General features: G+C 47.3%; 1 protein-coding gene across 1 annotated transcript; it reads left to right on the plus strand.

The window, feature by feature from the left end:
- Nucleotides 1-4,807: 4,807 nt before the first annotated feature.
- Nucleotides 4,808-7,865, plus strand: LOC135911812 (glycine-rich protein-like). Its single transcript, XM_065444150.1, has 3 exons — nucleotides 4,808-4,964; nucleotides 6,663-7,103; nucleotides 7,758-7,865. The coding sequence occupies exons 1-2, from the start codon at nucleotides 4,953-4,955 to the stop codon at nucleotides 7,059-7,061; spliced, it is 411 nt and encodes a 136-aa protein (XP_065300222.1). The 5' UTR covers nucleotides 4,808-4,952; the 3' UTR covers nucleotides 7,062-7,103; nucleotides 7,758-7,865.
- The last annotated feature ends 11,162 nt before the right edge of the window (nucleotides 7,866-19,027 follow it).

Consider the following 19,027-nt stretch of genomic DNA (forward strand, 5'->3'; position numbering starts at 1 on the left):
TTAAAGACGCACTAATACGCCGAATAAAACTGGATTTCATTTTTTTTTAATAGCCGGAGACTGCCCCGTTCCGAAAGGAATAGAAGATGGCTGCCGCCGATCACTCAGGCACTGGCTACTCGCACCTGCACAAGAGCATGGGTTTATTTGCGTACAATCGAACTTTTGGCGTGGCCGCGTAACGTTTTTGAGAACTTTCGGTGCGTTTACGACATTTTTCTGCCAACGCACCTTTGCTAAGTATCCGTTTTAGCGGCATTCTTGACTGTCCGTTGTACGCCGCCGCGACTTTAGACAAGCCACCACAAGCTAAGTAAGGGAAAGCGGACAAACCGCAGACGCTGGCACCTCCCTCTTCACCCGGTTATCTATTTTCAGAGTGCTGGCTCGGCCCCATCGAAACCCTCTCCCCTTGAGCGTGCCCCCACCTCTTGTCAGCTAATTAGATAAGAAAAACCGTTCAATGTAGGCAATGTTATTCGTTTTGAAAGCAAACAAAACTAACCTCCTATAAACGAGGAGAGCGTTTCATAGGGCTGTTCAGGCAACGCTGCAGGTCACCGCCCGATGCTTGAGTCGGCAGTTTCGTAAGTTTAACGTCAGGAGATTGGAATAAAAACACGTTATAGGAAGCCAGAGCAGGGAAAATAAAAAAAAAAGTTCTAGCGAGCAGCAAGATGTTGTCACAAAAGCTTTTTAAAGTTGGCACACAAAGCTTTTCTTTTTCTTTTTAATGCGTAAGCTATTAGAATAGGCAGAAATACGAGCTCGATAGATCGGAAGAAAAGCAAGGGCGCAGTAGCTCTATGTAATCCATGGCGTTCAAGTTCACTGAGTACGCATTTCTGACCACTGTGACAACGTGCGCGACAGAACGCCGAAGTTGTTCCCTCCCCCTTACTGATGTAGTTAGAGGCGGTGAGCCTCTACGATGTCCCCCAAAATGAAAGAAAAAAAAGCATGCACATCCAACGCACATGTTGGAATAGAAATAATGGAGATGCATACAATTTTGTATACATCCATCTCATACAACGTGTAATCTCGAGGAATGCAAAGTCAAAACATTATATTATCACGCAATCTTTATTTTATGCACTACCCCACTCTGAAGCTACGTCCAAATGCAAACTCAAATCAGACTGATGCACCGCCTGATGACGAAGGCGATCTATGATGCTTATTGAGGAAAGAATGGTGAGGACAGGAGTATGCACAGAAAAAAATACGACATAAATCAAACAGTACTTATGGATTGGCAGGCATTCTCAGATCATGAACAGCAGGTTCAAGATCTCAAGAGAAACCTCAAGAGAAAACTGTATAACAGCTGTGTCTTACGAGTACTCACGTACGGGGCAGAAACCTGGAGGCTTACGAAAACGGTTCTACTTAAATTGAGGACGACGCAACGAGCTATGGAAAGAAGAATGATGGGTTTAACGTTAAGGTATAAGAAATTGCAGATTGGGTGAGGGAACAAACGCGAGTTAATGACACTTTAGTTGAAATCAAGAAAAAGAAATGGGCATGGACAGGACTTGTAATGAGGAGGGAAGATAACCGATGGTCATTAAGGTTCATGGACTGGGGACCAATGGAATGGAAGCGTAGCAGGGGGCGGCAGAAAGTTAGGTGGGCGGATGAGATTAAGAAGTTTGCAGGAACAACATGGTGGCAAATAGCACATGACTGGGGTAGTTGGAGAAATATGGGAGAGGCCTTTGTCCTGCAGTAGGCGTAACCAGGCTGATGATGATGATGATTTATGGATTCTGTACCTCTTGCGTCACTATGGTGCATACTCATCCTCGAGGATTGTCCAAGAATGGGCACATACCCGGTTGCGCATGCCGCCTGGCTAACTCAAAGGATAGAAACTAATAAAAGAATCTGTGAAATATATTTCATTGATTCAATAACAGGCTGCTGGTGTTCTTTAGAGATGACTGTGAGCCCACATTACGTGTTCAGGTTTTATGTAGGAAGTTATCTTTTGTTGCGCAGAACAAAAGTGCGCATACTTGGTCCAATGGTTATATAAGCCAGTTCGCTGGTGCTTTCATTCGGCGCCCGTTTAATCTTTGTACCTATACGCATATATATTCACAAATATATATGCCGAGGTAGGACCCACCAACCAGCACCCATTGGCCAGCCCGCAATGAAAATCCCGGTAAAGTAGGCAAAGGAAGCTTCGCCTTAAAACAGCCATCACGGTTTCGTGGTTGGATAGACAGAGAAAGGACAAATTTTCCGCTTATATTGCCAATGTTTTGGAGCAAACACGTGCATATCGTCCACGGTGACAAACTGGTTGTGGCGTTCTGGTGGTGAGCGCGAGGTCGCTGGGTAGGATTCCCAGACACCCGGGCCCAGTGTGCCTGTGCTCAGAGATTCGGACCATAGTCGGCGAACTCTCTCATGAGTTGACACACTTACGATCAGCGCCATCCGCGAGCCTGAGCCTGAATGAGTCGAACTGAGCCTGAGTGGTCGTGGAAGCGAGCGAGTCAAAGTGAACTGAAGTAGGTGCATTTGTCTGAGTCACCGTGAGTTCCTGTGAAACGGAGCTTTTGTTTAGTCTAAGTGAACACAAGTGAGTCTCCATCACCTGTAGTTTCGTTTATTTTAGAATGCTTGAGATTATACCATATAAGAGAGTTTGACTCTATGCACATCATGAGATCCCAAGTGAATCTGTCTGCATTGACGAGCGGGTTTCTTCGCAATTATTAAACCTAAGTAAGGGCATGTGAATAAAGCACTTCTGTAAAATTTGATTTGCAAAAGCATGAGGTTGTATGTAAACTATGTTGGATTATTTTTCTGGCATAGTGATTTCAGCAGAGTGCTCAGTGATTCAAACGCGATACTTGGAGTGAATGGTTGCCAGCGTTTTTTTTTTTACCTGTTGGGCGGTAGATATATACGATGAAAACGAGAGTCTTTGTGATGCATTGTGATAGCATTTGCCCCCCCCCCCCCCCTTCGATGACCAAGCACACACCGGCAATGTAAAAAGCGCCAACCTCCAAGCGGTCCCATTCTCGAGTTTGAATCGCTAGGCACAATATACGCATGTTCTACACAACTTGGCATTTACTCGAGCTCAAGGCTTTCCTGCGGGAACGTTTTCGAGCACATGTACGTACGCGCTCCCATTTTCATAGGGTGAGAAGATTAATACATATCCCATGCGCTATGGGAGAGGGACAAACCATCTAGGATCGTTCAAGGCGTCACAAATCATTGCCAGATGGCACAACATGCCACCGCAAGGGGGGGGGGGGGGAGGGTAGGAACTGCGTGTGTGCCTGTGACAACGACAAGGTGACGCCATGATGACGATGGCAAGACGATTCATTTATTGCACTACGGCAACAAAACGTTATTCTATAGGGCGTTCCAAAAGGCGGCGCAATTTCACCGCGTCTAAAAGCAGTAATTCTCAAGAGAGAAAGATGGGAGAATCTGATGTGCCCTCGAAAAGGGGGCGACGCAGGCTCCAATTGCCTCGAACACGGCTAGCTTGCCCGTTGTAAAGAGTGTGGTAAGGCTCTTCTCTCGTGCCAAGCGTGTCTGTAGCATAATGGGTAGAGCATTTGGGCTGCTGCGCTCGGCGACCCTGGTTCAAAACCCATTCCCCCTTCCTGGCATGTTTCCTTAAAGGAAAAACCCCCAATGAGGCGAACAGGTTCCTACCGACTCCGAAGTGTGTAGTATAGTAAGAGGCAGGAATGTTTCGTATTAAAGCTTCAGTTAGTGCATGTCACGCATTATCTGGTACATGCGAGAGAAGGAAACGTACGACACCCGGCTGCGATGCGGATGTAGGTGCGGCGTGGAGGCTACACCGATGTTGGTGCAAATATCTATCTATCTATATATATATAGGCACGCTGTAGTGGAGGGCTCCAGAAATTTAAACCACCTGGAGTTCCTTAACGTGCGCCTAAATCGTATGGACAGGTAGAGCAAGCTTAACGGCACCATACGCAGTTGGGTGTCGTTGCTGGGGAATACAAAAAAGTAGTCCTCCCCCACCTGCCAGGGCTTTAAATCATGTACTGCGACTGCGACTCCTCCAGTGGTTTGGAACAGCGCTGCCGTGAAGGTGCATTCTTTCGGCATTGCGTAGCTACCAAAATGAAAACCAGCTTTCGTACTTGACTTCTCTGCTGGCCACACGATGAATACTGTCAATGAGTGCAACTAGTTCTTTCTAAAGTTCCGTCCTGCACATCTAACTCTGCGCTGACCCGCCGCGGTGACTTCACGGCTATGGTGTTGCGCTGCTAACCATGAGGTCGCGGAATCGAACCCCGACCGTGGCGGCCGCACTTCGATAGGGGTGAAATACAAAACCGCCCGTGGTCCCGTGCTTTGAGGACACGTTAAATCACCCCTGGTGGTGAAAATTAATCCGGAGTCCTTCCCTACGGCGTGTCTAACAAAGAAATACTGGCTTTGGTAAGTAAAACCGTAGAATTAATTAATGCATTCAAATCAGCGCCGGTGCGACCGCACCTGGAGGCGTCGCGTCGGAAAAGAAACTGCGGCCACATATGCGCGAGAATTTTGGCGGCCACTTATTCTGTGTACCTTTTCTTTAATCTCGCAGTGGACAGCGGGGGTTGCGCGGAGGGTGGAATGTGAGGCTGTGGAATATTTGCTGCTTCATATCTCCTGTATACATCTGACTTCCGGTGAAAGGGTTGGGAGAGGGGGAGGTTCTGTCGTCGGAGGGCAAATGAAGAGAGTGGGAGCAGAGGCGTGGACACCCGTTCCCCTCCGGCTGGACCTTTTCTTGCTTTACTTTTTCAACCCTTTCCGCGAGCTCTGTTGGCCGGCACAATTTTGCCCTTGGTGTCGCCTGGGTATATAAGTTGCCCCCGCCGCAAAGGTAGCCATCAGAGTTTCGCCAGAACCTCCTGAGGAATACCAGCACCATGAACACCCTCGTGAGTTGCATTCGTTTCTCCTGGGGTGTCGGCGGAGGCATGCGCGCAGTGCGTCTGCCTCGTTTCTAAGCGTTCCTCCAACGGCATTCATGCATCGCACCATGAGCCGGTCACCAAGGCGGACACAAGCGTGACGCTGCTCCTAAACAGGTCCCTTGCCTTGATAGCTGGCATCTGGACTTTGTCATGCTTTTCTCGTGATTCCTAATGGCCTCAGACATGATATTTAAACCGCGATGCTCACTTCTTTGACCATTGCCGTCATCTCATTCATGTCTGCATGGGTCACTGGTGATTCTGTGCTTTCCATGGGGCGTGTATGTTTACATACTGGGAGGTTCCCGGGGAAATTGCTATTGTGTAACGTTTACCACCCCTTTGTTCATTCTAAGCTTCACAAGTCGTTGACAGTGTGTGGAGTCACCAAATATTGCATCAGTAGCTGGTGGCTCCGTCACGTTGCTTCCGAACGGGTTCACACCTTGCCTATCTATCTTCACCGCAAACATGGTCGCCACTAAGCAGGGCGCTTCTAGCCAACAAACAACGTGTAGCTCTTTTGTAGCTATCCTTCAATTCCCGCGTTGTTCACTAAGCAGATACAATTGTTACCAGCTTAGCAAGCACTACAAACACCGCAGCTCCTTTCCTGCAGACACAAGCGAGAGCTAATGTTTGCGGTGCCACTGAACGAAAAGCGTGCTCACTACTGATACGACGAACCGCGATCGCCAATTCATATCGCAACACATTGATCGCACATCGACTCGTGTAACGGAAAAGGAGAAGGGAGCCAAATTGGTGTTGACTCAGATCGTATCTGAAGCGAGTAGGCGTTTTACAGCCCCGCTTCCTGCATTTAAGAGTCCACACCATGCGAGATTTGCATCGTAAGGGACGTGACCGGAGAGCTAAAATGCGCGGGGGCTGGCAGACTTGTCGTGGCTGTCGCGTGCGCGGCTGTTTTTAGTTTTTGTTTCCCTGTGCAGTGGACAGCTTTAAGAGGCTCGGTGTTAAACATTAGCGAGACACCGTTACATACACGAATGCGCATTTTTAAATGCTACTTTTATAACACTATAACGGCCACTCAGCACAGAGTGAGTGAATAACTCCGAGAATAAACATGGAGGAGCCCCACGCGAAGTAATTCATTGTTCAACGGTGACGGCCTCAATCTGCGGATCGACTCTTGCGTCCAAAAAAGTGTGCTGAGTGTACGGTAAAAGCTGGGTAGGATATCTGCTCAGCAAGACGCATTGATGGAAGCACACAGATTGTGGTCAGTAGCGGAAGGCGCATGGTTGAGGTAAATACGGGTTGCCTCTTTCGGGAACTTCATCCCTTTGTGACGCCTCGTGATCGCAAAATACAGATGTCATCTTATCCATTTTTAGAGTAAATAGACCATGCATTCAAGTAAGCTCCAGACAGCTGTAAGAGCGGTACAGGTGTGCTTTCTGACGAGTATAAAATAATAATAAAACATGGCGATTCTTGTTTTTGGTGTTAAGCTCGCAAATTCTATCATATTGATTTACGCTAAATCAGCTAGCATCAGTGGCGCAGCCATTAGGCATGCCTAAAGGTTACTACCAATAGAAAGACGTGATGTGCACGACTCTCTGTTCGTGTTAAACAGAAATCACCCGGAATTGAGGGATGCACTCACGATGGCTTTCGTTTTGGCGCGCGCAGATCGTTTTCGCCGCCCTCATCGCCGCCGCCAGCGCTGGCTTTGCCGGATACGGCTATGGCGGATACGGCCACGGCTACGGCCACGGCCACCACGCTGTCGCCGTTCCCGTCAAGACCGTTTCCTACGTGAAGAAGCCCGTCGTCAGCGTCGGCTACGTCACCAAGCCAGTCGTGACCTACGTCAAGCAGCCCGTTGCCACCGTCTCCCACACCGTCCAGCCCGTCGTGTCTGTCAGCCACGCCATCGTCTCCGCCGGCGGATACGGAGGATACGGAGGATACGGTGCTGGCTACGGCGGTCTTGCCGTCGCCGGCTATGGCGGCTACGGCCATGGTGGATATGGCGGTCTCGGCTACGGCCACGGCGCTTACCTCAAGGGAGGCTACGGATACCACTAAATTCTGGCGTAAACTCGGACAGCTACTTTGGTTGTGCCTCAGGTGAGTGCCGGTCGATTCTTGGCTCATTTGTACTTTGTTTCACCCTAGAGCTCATTTCATCGTTCACTAGCTCCAAAGGGCCCCGAGTCACAAATTTACTGATTCAGAATACAAAATTGTGCGTGGGGAGAGAATGTAGTAAAAAGGGAAAAGATTGGAGACAGCCTAGTATAAAATATATCATTTGCTGTCCTACAGTAAAAAAGAGAGAAGGAATATGAAAACATAAGGAAGAGAGAAGATAAAACATGCACGTACACTCACAAAGCAAGCTAAAGAACCGAAGGCTGTCAAAAGGCCAGTTGACAGGGAAGTCTGACAGCTGGATTTAAAACTGCATTTTGTCGAGTTCTCGCGACTAATTTATGATTTCGTAGCGTACGAGAACGGCGCTTTGATAAATGTAAAGTCGGGGGGAAAATTCTGGACTAATAATATTGAAAGTGGATAATTTAGGCTATCTCTTGCAGCAGGAGGTGCACACGCATTAAGTATAATCATGAAAAAAACGAAAAACTCCCTACATAGCAGTGACAACATGAGCACAAGAGTGGAATCTGCTTGTGCAACTACTTTACTTCCTAATCCGTACTCTCGGATTCAACCTGCGAGATTGTGTGGGGGGAACAAAAATGTATCTTTTTGTTGTTTCAGGTGCGAACACATCGGTGGCGGAATCGACGAAAAAGTCCACGCTTGTAGCATCTCGCTACTCGTGTATTTATTGTGTACAAATAAAAGCTGCCATGATTGACGCATGCATCTCCCGTTGTATGTTTCCTTGACAGATGTCCTTTCTGCTTCGAAGCATTTGCAAGCAAGCTGTTATGTTTTGGGATGGTTTGTTTTTATTTCAGTGAACCAGCGCCCATTCCGAGGAACAGTTTCGAACAATGAAAGAAATGTCTATGGATGCCTATATTGCAAGATAGGGGCAGTGAAAAAAAAACATTGCACCGAGCAGCAAGGAGTTGGCATAATAAAAGAAAGAAGCATAAACAAATCTTTTGATTTTTGTTTTTGTTTTTTTTTTGTCTATAAACTATTAGCTAGGCAGAAATGTGAGCCGGATACTTCGGTAGTAAAGCGAGGACGCAGCACCTTTATGCAATCAATAGCATCTAACTTCATTGAAATGCGCATTTCTGGCCGCTGTAACTACGAAGTTGTTCACTCCTCCTTACTAAAACAGTTAATAGCGGCGTGCTTCTACGGCCTAGCGTAAAAGTAATAAAAAAATATTCTTTTATTCTCATGCAATTTTTACGTTTATGCGCTATATCGCCCACAAGTTAAGCCGAAATGCAAACTATGGTATGTATACGCGGTGAAGTCACAATGACTAAGGCGATGTATGATGCTTGTTGACAGAAGAATGGTGAAGAAAGGTGTATGCACAGAAAAATACGACACCAATCAAGCAACCTTGAGGGGTCCTGCACCTCTTGTATCACAGGGAGATAAACTCTTTCTGGAGGATTGACTAAGAATGGGTATATGCCGAATGGCGAAATCAAAGAAGATGAAGCAAATCAAAGAATTTGTCAAAGATAACACACAATTCTGTTAGCAGGTTGGCCACCTTTAGAGAGATCCCTGAGAAGGTATAATATGTTCATGTTCCTTGAGGTATTATTTAATTTAGTACGCGCGGAATTGACCTTTATCTGTATTAGACCACGCTATCAGAGCGGCAGTCACTCGCTATCAATTTGGCAGCAGTCCTATAGCAGTCAGAGCTGTGACCCGTAACCCACGTTATGTGGTGAGTCGCGACCACGGCGGGCTCAGTTCAAAGAAGCAGGACGAGTTTTTGACTGACTGTGCTTATTGGTCACCTCAATTGCACAATGACACGTAACAATAACAGGTGAAAACACAGAAACCATAGCGACCGAGCGTCCCGCACGGCTGGGGCGTAAACCGGCTGATGCTAGTTCAGCTGGCTGATGATACATCCACAGGCTGATGATAGTTCAGATCACATAGCGTGGACCCGCGCACACAAAAGCCGGGGCGCTGCAGGGGCGACGGCGGGTGGCGTTCTTCGCGGTTGAGTTGAGATGCGGCTGGTCACCCACTCTTCAGGCAAAAGACAGAAAGGCCACGGATGAAGCACGTTTCGCACCGAGCTGCTATGTGGTGAGGGAGCCGCCACAAATCAAAAAAAAAGGGGGGGGGGGGTCACGGAGGGAACTGGGCGTCTTGGCTGCGGTAGCTGCGGCAAGGCACGAAAAGGAGTGGGAGCTGTGAATGTGCCTTCTCCGTACTTCCTACGCATCACGTGATAAACACACGAGGCTGCTCTTGAAATAATTGGAAGGCGCTCCCACAGGTGTCACGTAGGAATCACGGTGGGACATACCGATTCTGGAAGACCGGCGAAGAATGGGCACACACCATGTGGCACATACTCAGTGACGAAATCAAAAAGTAAAGTAAATCAGTGCGTTAAAAATATTTCTTCATGTCATTAATAGATTGGTATTCTTTGAAGATGCCTGTAAGCCTACATTATGTGTTCAGGTTTTATGAAGGACGTCCTTTTGTTGCACACAGAGGATATATATATATATATATATATATATATATATATATATATATATATATATATATATATATATATATATATATATATATATATATATATATATATATATATATATATATATATACTGTGACGTTGTAGTGACGATGAAAAGTCGCAAAACTGTGAATGACGAAACTAACTTTTTATTGGGCGAACTTGTGCCTGCCTGCACAATGTTGTGCCATTACCACAAGCCCGGATTCCGAATCTGCAAGATGCAGAATTTATCCTGCGAGCGCCCAAATTCTCCCTTGACAAGTCAAGATGCTGAGCCGTCAGGCAGTGGTGTTCTGCGGAGAAGCCTCGGCGAGCAGCATGTTCAGACGTGTCAGCGAGTGCCAGACAGCCCGGCGCCGCACCTCCTTTTGCATGGAGGTCACCGCGCGCGCGAACTTTGAACCGGGTGGCCAGCGCGGTCGCTGGTTGGACCTCTCGGACGACCGCCGAGTGCTAACTTTGTATTGGGCCGTTTGAGTGACAATGGTTCCTCGGGGATTATAAAAGCCGCGACGCGCCGCCTGAAAAACAGGATCCGCCGACCCACCGGGAGACAGTGCCGCTCTCGACTGGGGTGAGATGTGTCACGCGTTTTCGCCGGACGTCGCCGTGCGGGAACAGTCGCGTTTGCTGTGAGATCTCGGCCCCAGTGCCGACCCGTTCATGTCCTGTATGATGACCTGTATATAGTGCATAAAGTCCCTTTTGTTATTCTCATCGACGCCTGGCTCGGAGTCTTCGCTACCAACGCTCTGTCACGAAACGGGTGACGAGCGCTACGGGACCACAAAGTCGTAATAGTGGTGCAGCGGTGCAAAGTCGTAACAACAAGCAAGTTATACTCAAAGCCCAACGATAGCGGCGAACACAATCGGCGATCGTCGAAATCTCATCTGCGGGGAAAGCGTGGCGGCTTTTATTCATGAGTCATCGAAGGTTACAGAATAACTGATGGCGCCGGCGTGTCTTGCAGAAAGTACCGCACGAGTCGCGCCGCATATACAATCAGATATTACACAATGTCCGGTGACAACAGACAAGAGATAGAACCGTTGATAACACTGGAGAAACTTCCGATATATTCAGGCGCGTCCTGCGCTGAGCGATAACGTTTAACCTGTGTAAGCCGGTGAAGAAACGTTCACCCGAGAAAAGTAAATTACACATTGTTACGTCTCAACACCACAAAGGCGTTAATTGGACGTTTAACACAAGTCAAATCACCACCCATCCATCAGCGCCTATCCAGAGGTCAACACCGCGTGGACGCCAACTCTTGACGGGTCCCACTAAAGGCCCACACCCCGCCCTTTACCTCTCAGCCTGAGTGAAGGACGAAAAGGAGGGGAACAACGGTCGACGGCCTGAGAGGCGCAAATTGCTTTCTTGCCACATATTCCAAACCAGTCTCTCCGGAGGCGGAGTTACTGAGGGTTATTGCGAGCATGGGCGGGGTATCGCAACCGAGTCAAAGATGGTGATTTGCTGCTGGACGGTCTTCAGATTCTCTAGTCAACTCACCTAGGGAAGACGATGGTATTAAAAGCGGAGACTTTTCGAGTGTGAGGACAGAGGGTCCTGATATGAACTTGGACGTTTAGCTTGCTCCTGCATGAAGTTGGCTTCCGTACTGGAGCCGTGTAACTAAGCTAATAAACCATTTTCCTTCATTTTCTACAACCTGACGTAGCAGTCGATGGGCTTGGTGGATCCCATGCCCTGAACGCCACTCTATCCGCAACAACATGTCAATATACAGGGTGTCCCACGTAACTTCAGCCACACATTAAAGATTTGAGAACGCCACGTAGCTGGACAGAACCAAGGTGATGTTGTTCGCCGTCGCTTGGAGATACTCAGATCATTTGCTCATTCTGTCTAATTACATAATTAGTCTTAATTAATTATTGAACTTCTCAAATATTATATTTAAATTAAGTGTGTCAATGAGAAAATTGCAGAGCGACATGAAAAACTCCGTATACAGCTCTCTGGTGCTCAATACGTGTTACATAAAAGTTTTTCCGAGCGTGAAAGAGGCCCGCGAATACGCGAAAAGTGCCTTGATTGACCAGTTGCGCGCCAATTTTGAGTGCATTTGCGGGCTTCTTTCACGCTGAGAAAAACACTATTGAAGATTGGAACGAAATTCTCGTGTCTATTGTCAATAATAGAAGAGAGAGATAGAGAAAGCAAGGACAGGAAAGGCAGGGAGGTCAACCAGAAAAGTATCCGATTTGCTACCCTACACTGGGGGTGGTGGAAAGGGGAATAGAAAAAGGAGAAAGGGAGAGAGTGAGCACTGAGTACGTGTGGGCGCGACACTATGCACAGGGACACTATAAAGGGTCTCTTAAACCGGTGTACCTCAAGTATTGCAGTAATGCACGATTCGCTTTTCGTGCAAGTGACGGGTGTGGCCACGGTCCGAGTATCTTGTTATTATCGAACTAATTTCCTGTGCTTTTTGTCCTTCCCTTAACGATGCATTTTCCGTGTATGGTTCATGATATATTGTATATTACAAGCAAAACGAAACAAGGTAAAAGCAGGAGCCAACGTTTCGACAAGTGGACTTGTCTTTTTCAAGGTCTTCCATCCTTCCTTGAATTTTCATGTCCCGCCTTCCCCGTGTCTTCCACATTATCCATTATGTCTTTTAATTCCGTATTTTTTCTTCACTCTGGTCATTTATGTCATATCACGCGCCGTAATATATCATGCTGACCCCCCCTCCCTTTATGTAATGTCCCATCGGGGTCTTTAAGGAAAAACAAATGATGATTAGGTGTAGATACGTATGTGGATGTATTTATGTATATTGTAAAGTCGAACTGCAGGTGCGGCACGCGCGGTACCCCAATGACGGTAGCTTCCGACATCCCTAGATAGTGGGCTTCAGGTGCTCGCACGGCGGCGCGAGATAGGAGGACCAGAAGAAGACACAGAAGCAAAGCACGCAAGAACTTTCCTACGGCGTCCGTAGAACTGAATATTTTTGATGGTTTATTGAGAAAAGCGGACAGAGTCGTCAATGCAGGTGACGTTAAATTCCAGCACATCACGCGGGGTTCCTGCTCAGACGCGAGTGGTGAGCCCCTGTGGTCATGGCTTACATAAAAAAAATGTGCGCTGCTACAATAGCCGGGTTGTAACACTTATTAATGCGCTGAAATGCAAGTTCCGTGATTGACCAAACTGTGGCAGCTGCTGTAGTTAATGTCTCGTCAAGAACGTCTCCAGATAGTGGGACTTCCAGTGACCATTTCCCTGTACCTTTTTTTCTATCATGTGTTCCCCGCAGAGAGTCAACGATAAAAGTATCAGATATCCCAACAGTGATACATATAAAAGTATTGTTCATTCTGCTATTACCTCTTTAAGTTCGCCTGATAACCCTGAGTGCGCGGAGCAAGTTCTAAAATGTTTCACTGATACAACAGAGTAGCGCTCACTTACTATATGAGTTTCTACTAAAAACAAAAGAGCTTCCCCGTGGTCGGCTGAAGAATGTGAAAGGGCATGTCGCTTTAGGAATGCTGCGTGGAAGAGCCTTTTTCCTAATCAGAGACACCTAAATTGCTTTAACTACAAATTTTATGCCGCATCATTTAGGTGGACAACTGCCAATGCTAAGGATGATTGTAACGCTAACGTAAACGCTTACTTATCTGACCGAAAAAATAGGAAAGCCCTACACAGGTTCATGGCGCACAACAAGAAATCTTCTGTCAGCCACATTTTTAGCTCTGTTGTACTGATCCAAGTGGACGCTAAAACATAATCTTTAATGCATAGCATGCGTCCTTGCGTTGCGATTTCAGGCACATTGATCAGTAGTTTTCAGAATTCCGCCTCAGTGCAATGATTTTGAAGATGTCAACTCACCGGAACTTTCATCTGTCGTAGCTTATATGAGGTCGGCAGCTCCGGGCTACGATAGGATATCTCTTACCATACTCAGATTCTTGGCACATAACTTTACCAGGCAATTGTTAAATATTGGGAATATTTCCCTTGCGAAAACATGGCCTCCTAACGAGTGGAATATAGCTAAAATAATCTTGTTTATAAAGAACGCCGGAAGGGGGCTTTGATTTCGACAACATTAGGCAAATTGCTGTAACTTCTAACATGGTAAAATTAATTGAAAGGTTCATTTATAATCGTCTATCAGGGCAGATTTCTAAAATTATTGCATTAATCACTTCGATTGGCTTTCGAGTGTTTGTTTTATTTGATCCACGCATCTCGATTTAGAAAGAAGAATACGATAGCTAAGCAAAACGTGGAAGTTGCGGCCCTCGTAACTGTAGATGTCGCGAAAGCTTATGAAAGCGTAGAGTATTGCATTCTACTGAACAAACTGGCGACCTTAAACCCTCCATCGTATATCACTGCTTGGATCGGGGATTTCTTGCACGAAAAAAAATCTTGCTGCACAGATGAAAGGCATCATTTTGAGTGGTTCACATAGACCAGAGGTGCACCTCAGGGTTCAGTGCTTCCCCACTAACATTTAATACAGAGTGTTTTAGCGAACACTTTCAAAACGTTTCAAAGGTTACCTGTGACAGATAGCCATAAACAGCTCATAAATATTTCTAGTTTATGAGGTGGTCTACTCGAAGAGGCGGACATTACTTGCTCAAATATTTGAAACGAATATTGGACTAGTAAACAAAATTTCGCTAATTACGTTCTTAATTACCTTATGACCCATGCTGCAATTTACAAATTTTAGCCGCGGAGTTCGCAAGGCAGATCCACAGGGAACGAATTCTCAGGGTGACACCAGTTTCGAGATATTAATTGCCGAACCTCGCGGAGAATTGCACTGGCGTTCCAGCTACCTTTAACGCGTTAGCGTTAAGGGCCCTGTGTCAGAGAAAATCCGACGTCGGTATTCCGCGTCGGCGCCCGGCGTCTAGCCTCGCACGTCGTTACGACGGAAAGAATTTCGAACCACCAGGCCCTCCACTAGGCCCTCCATGTGGCGCAAGAAAGTTGCTCAACTAATTGAATTTCTCGAGCTAAAATACGTAGCAAAATCCTAAAGTACGACTTACACACAACATACAGACATGATAGTGTCGGATTTTAATTTGAATATAAGAGAAAACCTAATTATGTTACGCGACAACTCAAACAAACCCATTTTCCCGCGTTTCTACCAACATAAACCGGCCAGGGCGTCCGCCATTTGCGCGCGCCGGCGCAAGCAAATCTTGGAGGCCAGGGACCGGCGCGCCCGGTTCCTTGCAACACCTCCAGATGGCTCTCGGTTCCGGTGCATCGCATCGAGCGCATCGCGGCCCACGCGAGAGGCCGTGTTTCTACCAGATAGCCCGCCTTCGTGCATAGCGTTCGCCGCCAACGTTTCCCGGTAAACATTACGGTTACATACGCTGCACTTGCCGGGAAGAGTGAGAAACAGTCAGGGATCATTGAAGGCTATCGTGTTCCACTCGTAAAGGTGAAGCATAGGCGTCCTTCAAATTTTTAATTGTATTTCTGGTTTGGGCGTATAATTTTCGATTGGTCCTGAACTTTACCAAAGGAGCCCTTCTTGTATTCCCATCGCATCAATCGGTTTCCTTCTCACTCTTGAATCACAATCAGCTGATTCCGCAGGTAGGCACTATTAGGTAGCTGGAAGTCACTTCCGACTCTAGCCTAGAGTGCCGTCCTCATCTATGAAACATTGTGAGAAAAGGTTGCTCTGAAATTTCTCTGCGCCAATTGACGAAAAAAAAACAATAGGAGGTTTGGTATGCGTAAGGGACAATCTACTCTACATGTATTGTGCCTATGTACGGCTCGTTATTGAATTCGGTTGTGCGTTGATACCTGGCACCCCAAATTATAAGTTGCAACCTTTATTTATTATAGAGAGACGCAACCGAAGCCAGTGTCTTGTTGTCCCTAAGTATGTTGCTAATTCTGTTCTTTATCTAGAAGCAAACATTCCAGATTTAAGGCCGAGCTTACAGCTACTAAAACAGAAAACTTTTCTTAGAGCAACAAGACTGATTCTTGGGCTAGTTGGTACGGTTTACTTATAATGGTAAAACCTTTAGCGCAGTTCAAAAAGACAGAGACGTGACATACTTAGAGCATAGGAAGATGTTCCCAGGACGATTGACCCAGTGTTTGTCTCACAACCGCCACTATTTTTGGTTTTGTGTGTCCAAAATTCAAGCTTCATCCAGTAGTGTTTACGCAAAGTCCTTTACCAAAAATAAACGTTAACCTACGATCACTTCAATGCATCATTTCAATAAAAGGGTGTAGTAAGTTTTGTTACGTCTTTCCAAAGAATGCAAAGTTCATAGATACACGGACGCAAGTCGGAGTCTTGAATAAGTATCTGAAAGGTTTTCCCTTATACAAGTTATTGTCCACGGACGCCTCAGCCTCACGGAAAGATGAGAAATCGGCAATGTGAATTTGCTCTTAAACACTATCATGGAGCACTGCTATACGTCTTCTGGATTATACTCAAATCCTTGTGGCAGAATTCACGGTCGTTCGCTTGGCCCCACGCAAAATTTCCAACAATCAAACGTAATAATGCTCGCAGACTATCAGTTCATATATTGTTAGAAAGCACATATCTACTGCATCAGTCGCTATATACTTTTTCATTCCACCTCATGTTAAAGTAATTCCGTTTTTTTTTTGATAACTGGACATTGTGGACCAACACTTAATGGGATTGCAGACAACTTAGCAAAGACAGCGCTTCATGGGCCAGTAGGTTTCTTTATACCTAAACTTACACTGCTGGCGGTGACAACATTCCGTTGACAACAATTCATCAGTCGATAAAATGCTCCCTTCTCGCTGCACCTAACTACAGAAATTTATCTGACCATGAAATGTCCGGCTGTGTCCCTCTCAGCAATGCGAAGTTTCAATTACCCTATTACGTTGTCGAATAACGCAATTAAATCTGTACATGAGTAAGTGTGGGTTCGCACCATGGAACCCTTGTGTGTCATGTGGGGACATGTGGGGACCATTCCCTCTTCTACTGCTGAAATTACAATTCGGAAAGAAAGGCCTATTTAGAGCAATCCCTATCGCGTATGGGCCTTCCTCTCTCATAGCTTATTATTTTACGTTTTGGTGCAAGTACGCTAGGTGAAGCCCGCAACAAATTGTGTCAGATTGTGCATAAGTACGTCATTGCTGCAGGAAGACTGTTACGTTATACACCTTTTCCTCATTATTAACATTAGTTCACGTTTTTTAGAGCGCAGCTCTTTGGCATCCGTTCCTGGGTTTCGCGTCGTCGTCGGCGTTGTCGTCGGCCTCGTAACCAGCTCCGCCCCCTTTCATCCCCCCAGCGCTAGCAGCGACCGACTGATACCGCTGGATGCCGCTGACGCCGCTAGAGAGTCAAGATAACGTGACTGCATAGAACACCGTCGCCGCCATGCAGAAAGAGGAGGAAAGGGTCCCCCCCCCCCCCTGTTCTTGTGTGGCGGATAGGGTGCTCTTCAGTTGCCGACGCGCCGGTTATTTCACGTAGGCCCCGGCACGTCGACGAATACGTGACCACCTTCCCACGGCTAGACCTGGTTCTTAGCGCTGCGGAAGCGAGGGTATCATATTGTTTGTGTCGGCATCGGCGGCGTTGTCCCTGAAACCAACTCCGCAGCTGGGGTTGACTCACTATCGGCGTCAGCGGCATCAGTCAGTCGCTGCTATCTCTTCCCTCCTCCCTTTATCGTGTTGTCCGCTTGCTGCGCGCGCTTCTGCCCCCATCGTTTGCCGCTGGGTGTACACGCCGCCCCCCTCCCCCCTCTTCCTGCGAGTTTCCGGTTGTCAAAGCGCCGGCTCGAACTTAATTCCTTTCTTCGCTCCTCCTCCAATGCAACCCCTGTGCGGTGGCAATCAGAGAGCCAGATCGGTGGCGGCGGATCTTTATATGTGCACCACCCGAGCCGAAATTGCCGCTGCCGTTCGCCCTGTGCGGTGGCAATCAGAGAGCCAGATCGGTGGCGGCGGATCTGTATATGTGCACCGCCCGATCTATCGAAAAGGTGAAACAGCTTATTTGCTGCGCTCAAATTCCGCATTAGGAAGTAACGTAATCGTCGGTAATTTTTTTTTTCATAGTCTAGCGGCTTCGTCAACAATTGGCGTGATCACTTCAACATGAGCAAAGATATTTATAACCATTATTATTTAAACATATATGTAGTACCGACTACTAAGTCAAGGGGAACCAGAGACCTACATTATGTTTCCATTGTGAACCTTGGTCAATCCCCCAGAGTGGGCTCGTGCAAGTATTTCTAAGGATTTACATTCAGAGGAGGAGGAGGAGAAACTTTATTATTGCAGAAACCGTTGCGCGGTTTATTCCTCGGTGGTTCCCTCTGACAGGGCTCCACTGGCGATCGCGGCTCGCCGGGCCTGGTCAAGGGTCGCCAGTTGGCTTCCCAGGTCCAGTTCGGAGAGTCTCGCCTCCCAAGACCACGTAATGAGTGTGTGTGTTTTGACTCGTGGCGAAATTGCGTCGCCCGGACGGTCGGTGCATTCATGTGTTATGTGCGCGAGTGTCGCTGTTGGTTGCTACACCAGGGACATGTTCGGGACGTATAACTGTCTGGGTAGATTGCGTGTAGACGATACAAGTGTGGGTATGTGTTAGTTTGCAGGCGGCGCAAGTCCTTTGCCTGGATCTACATCCTCTGGTCTCCTTTTTCCTTGAAAATGGCGCAGTCAACGAAAACGATGCCTAAAGCGGCCCACCTTTAGAGGGCAGTCCTTGTGGAAATACATCGTCGTGTGTGCTTATTGTCGCCTAGGAACGCCTTCCACGCTTCCTTGGCCGTGAATGTCCTCCCCAAGACATAATCAACCTCTGAGGCATGCTTTTCATGCTTCCTTGGCCATGGTTCCGGCTCCAGCGAGTACCGCAGCCGCGGCTGCTTAATTAAGCGCGGATTCCGCCCCTGGCTCAACAGGCTGCTCAGCCGGCAGCTTGACGGACATCATGCGAACCATCTTGCTGCTGTCGCAGCAGCTGGACTAAACCAGTTCGGCTACCTGTGCTTTCCCGCCTACAACCTTACCATCGCTGTCTGTCTCGGAACTACCGGAGTTCCATGGAATGAATGTATTTTGTGGGGGCTATTAGCCAACGCGCTGTGCACTCGCCCATGCCTGGCCGTACAATAAGACATGGCTGGTTGTAGCGGGGTGGCGTTGAAGTGGCACCAAGGCATGGGACAACTACGCAGGTCCCAGGTACCCGTCCTAGGCAGAATGGAGCACAGCTTCGGTGGCTCTTTTCTGCACGATAGCGTATGCCTGCGACGAA

The sequence above is a fragment of the Dermacentor albipictus genome, chromosome 1 (genome assembly GCF_038994185.2).
Source record: "Dermacentor albipictus isolate Rhodes 1998 colony chromosome 1, USDA_Dalb.pri_finalv2, whole genome shotgun sequence".
Lineage (NCBI taxonomy): Eukaryota > Metazoa > Arthropoda > Arachnida > Ixodida > Ixodidae > Dermacentor > Dermacentor albipictus.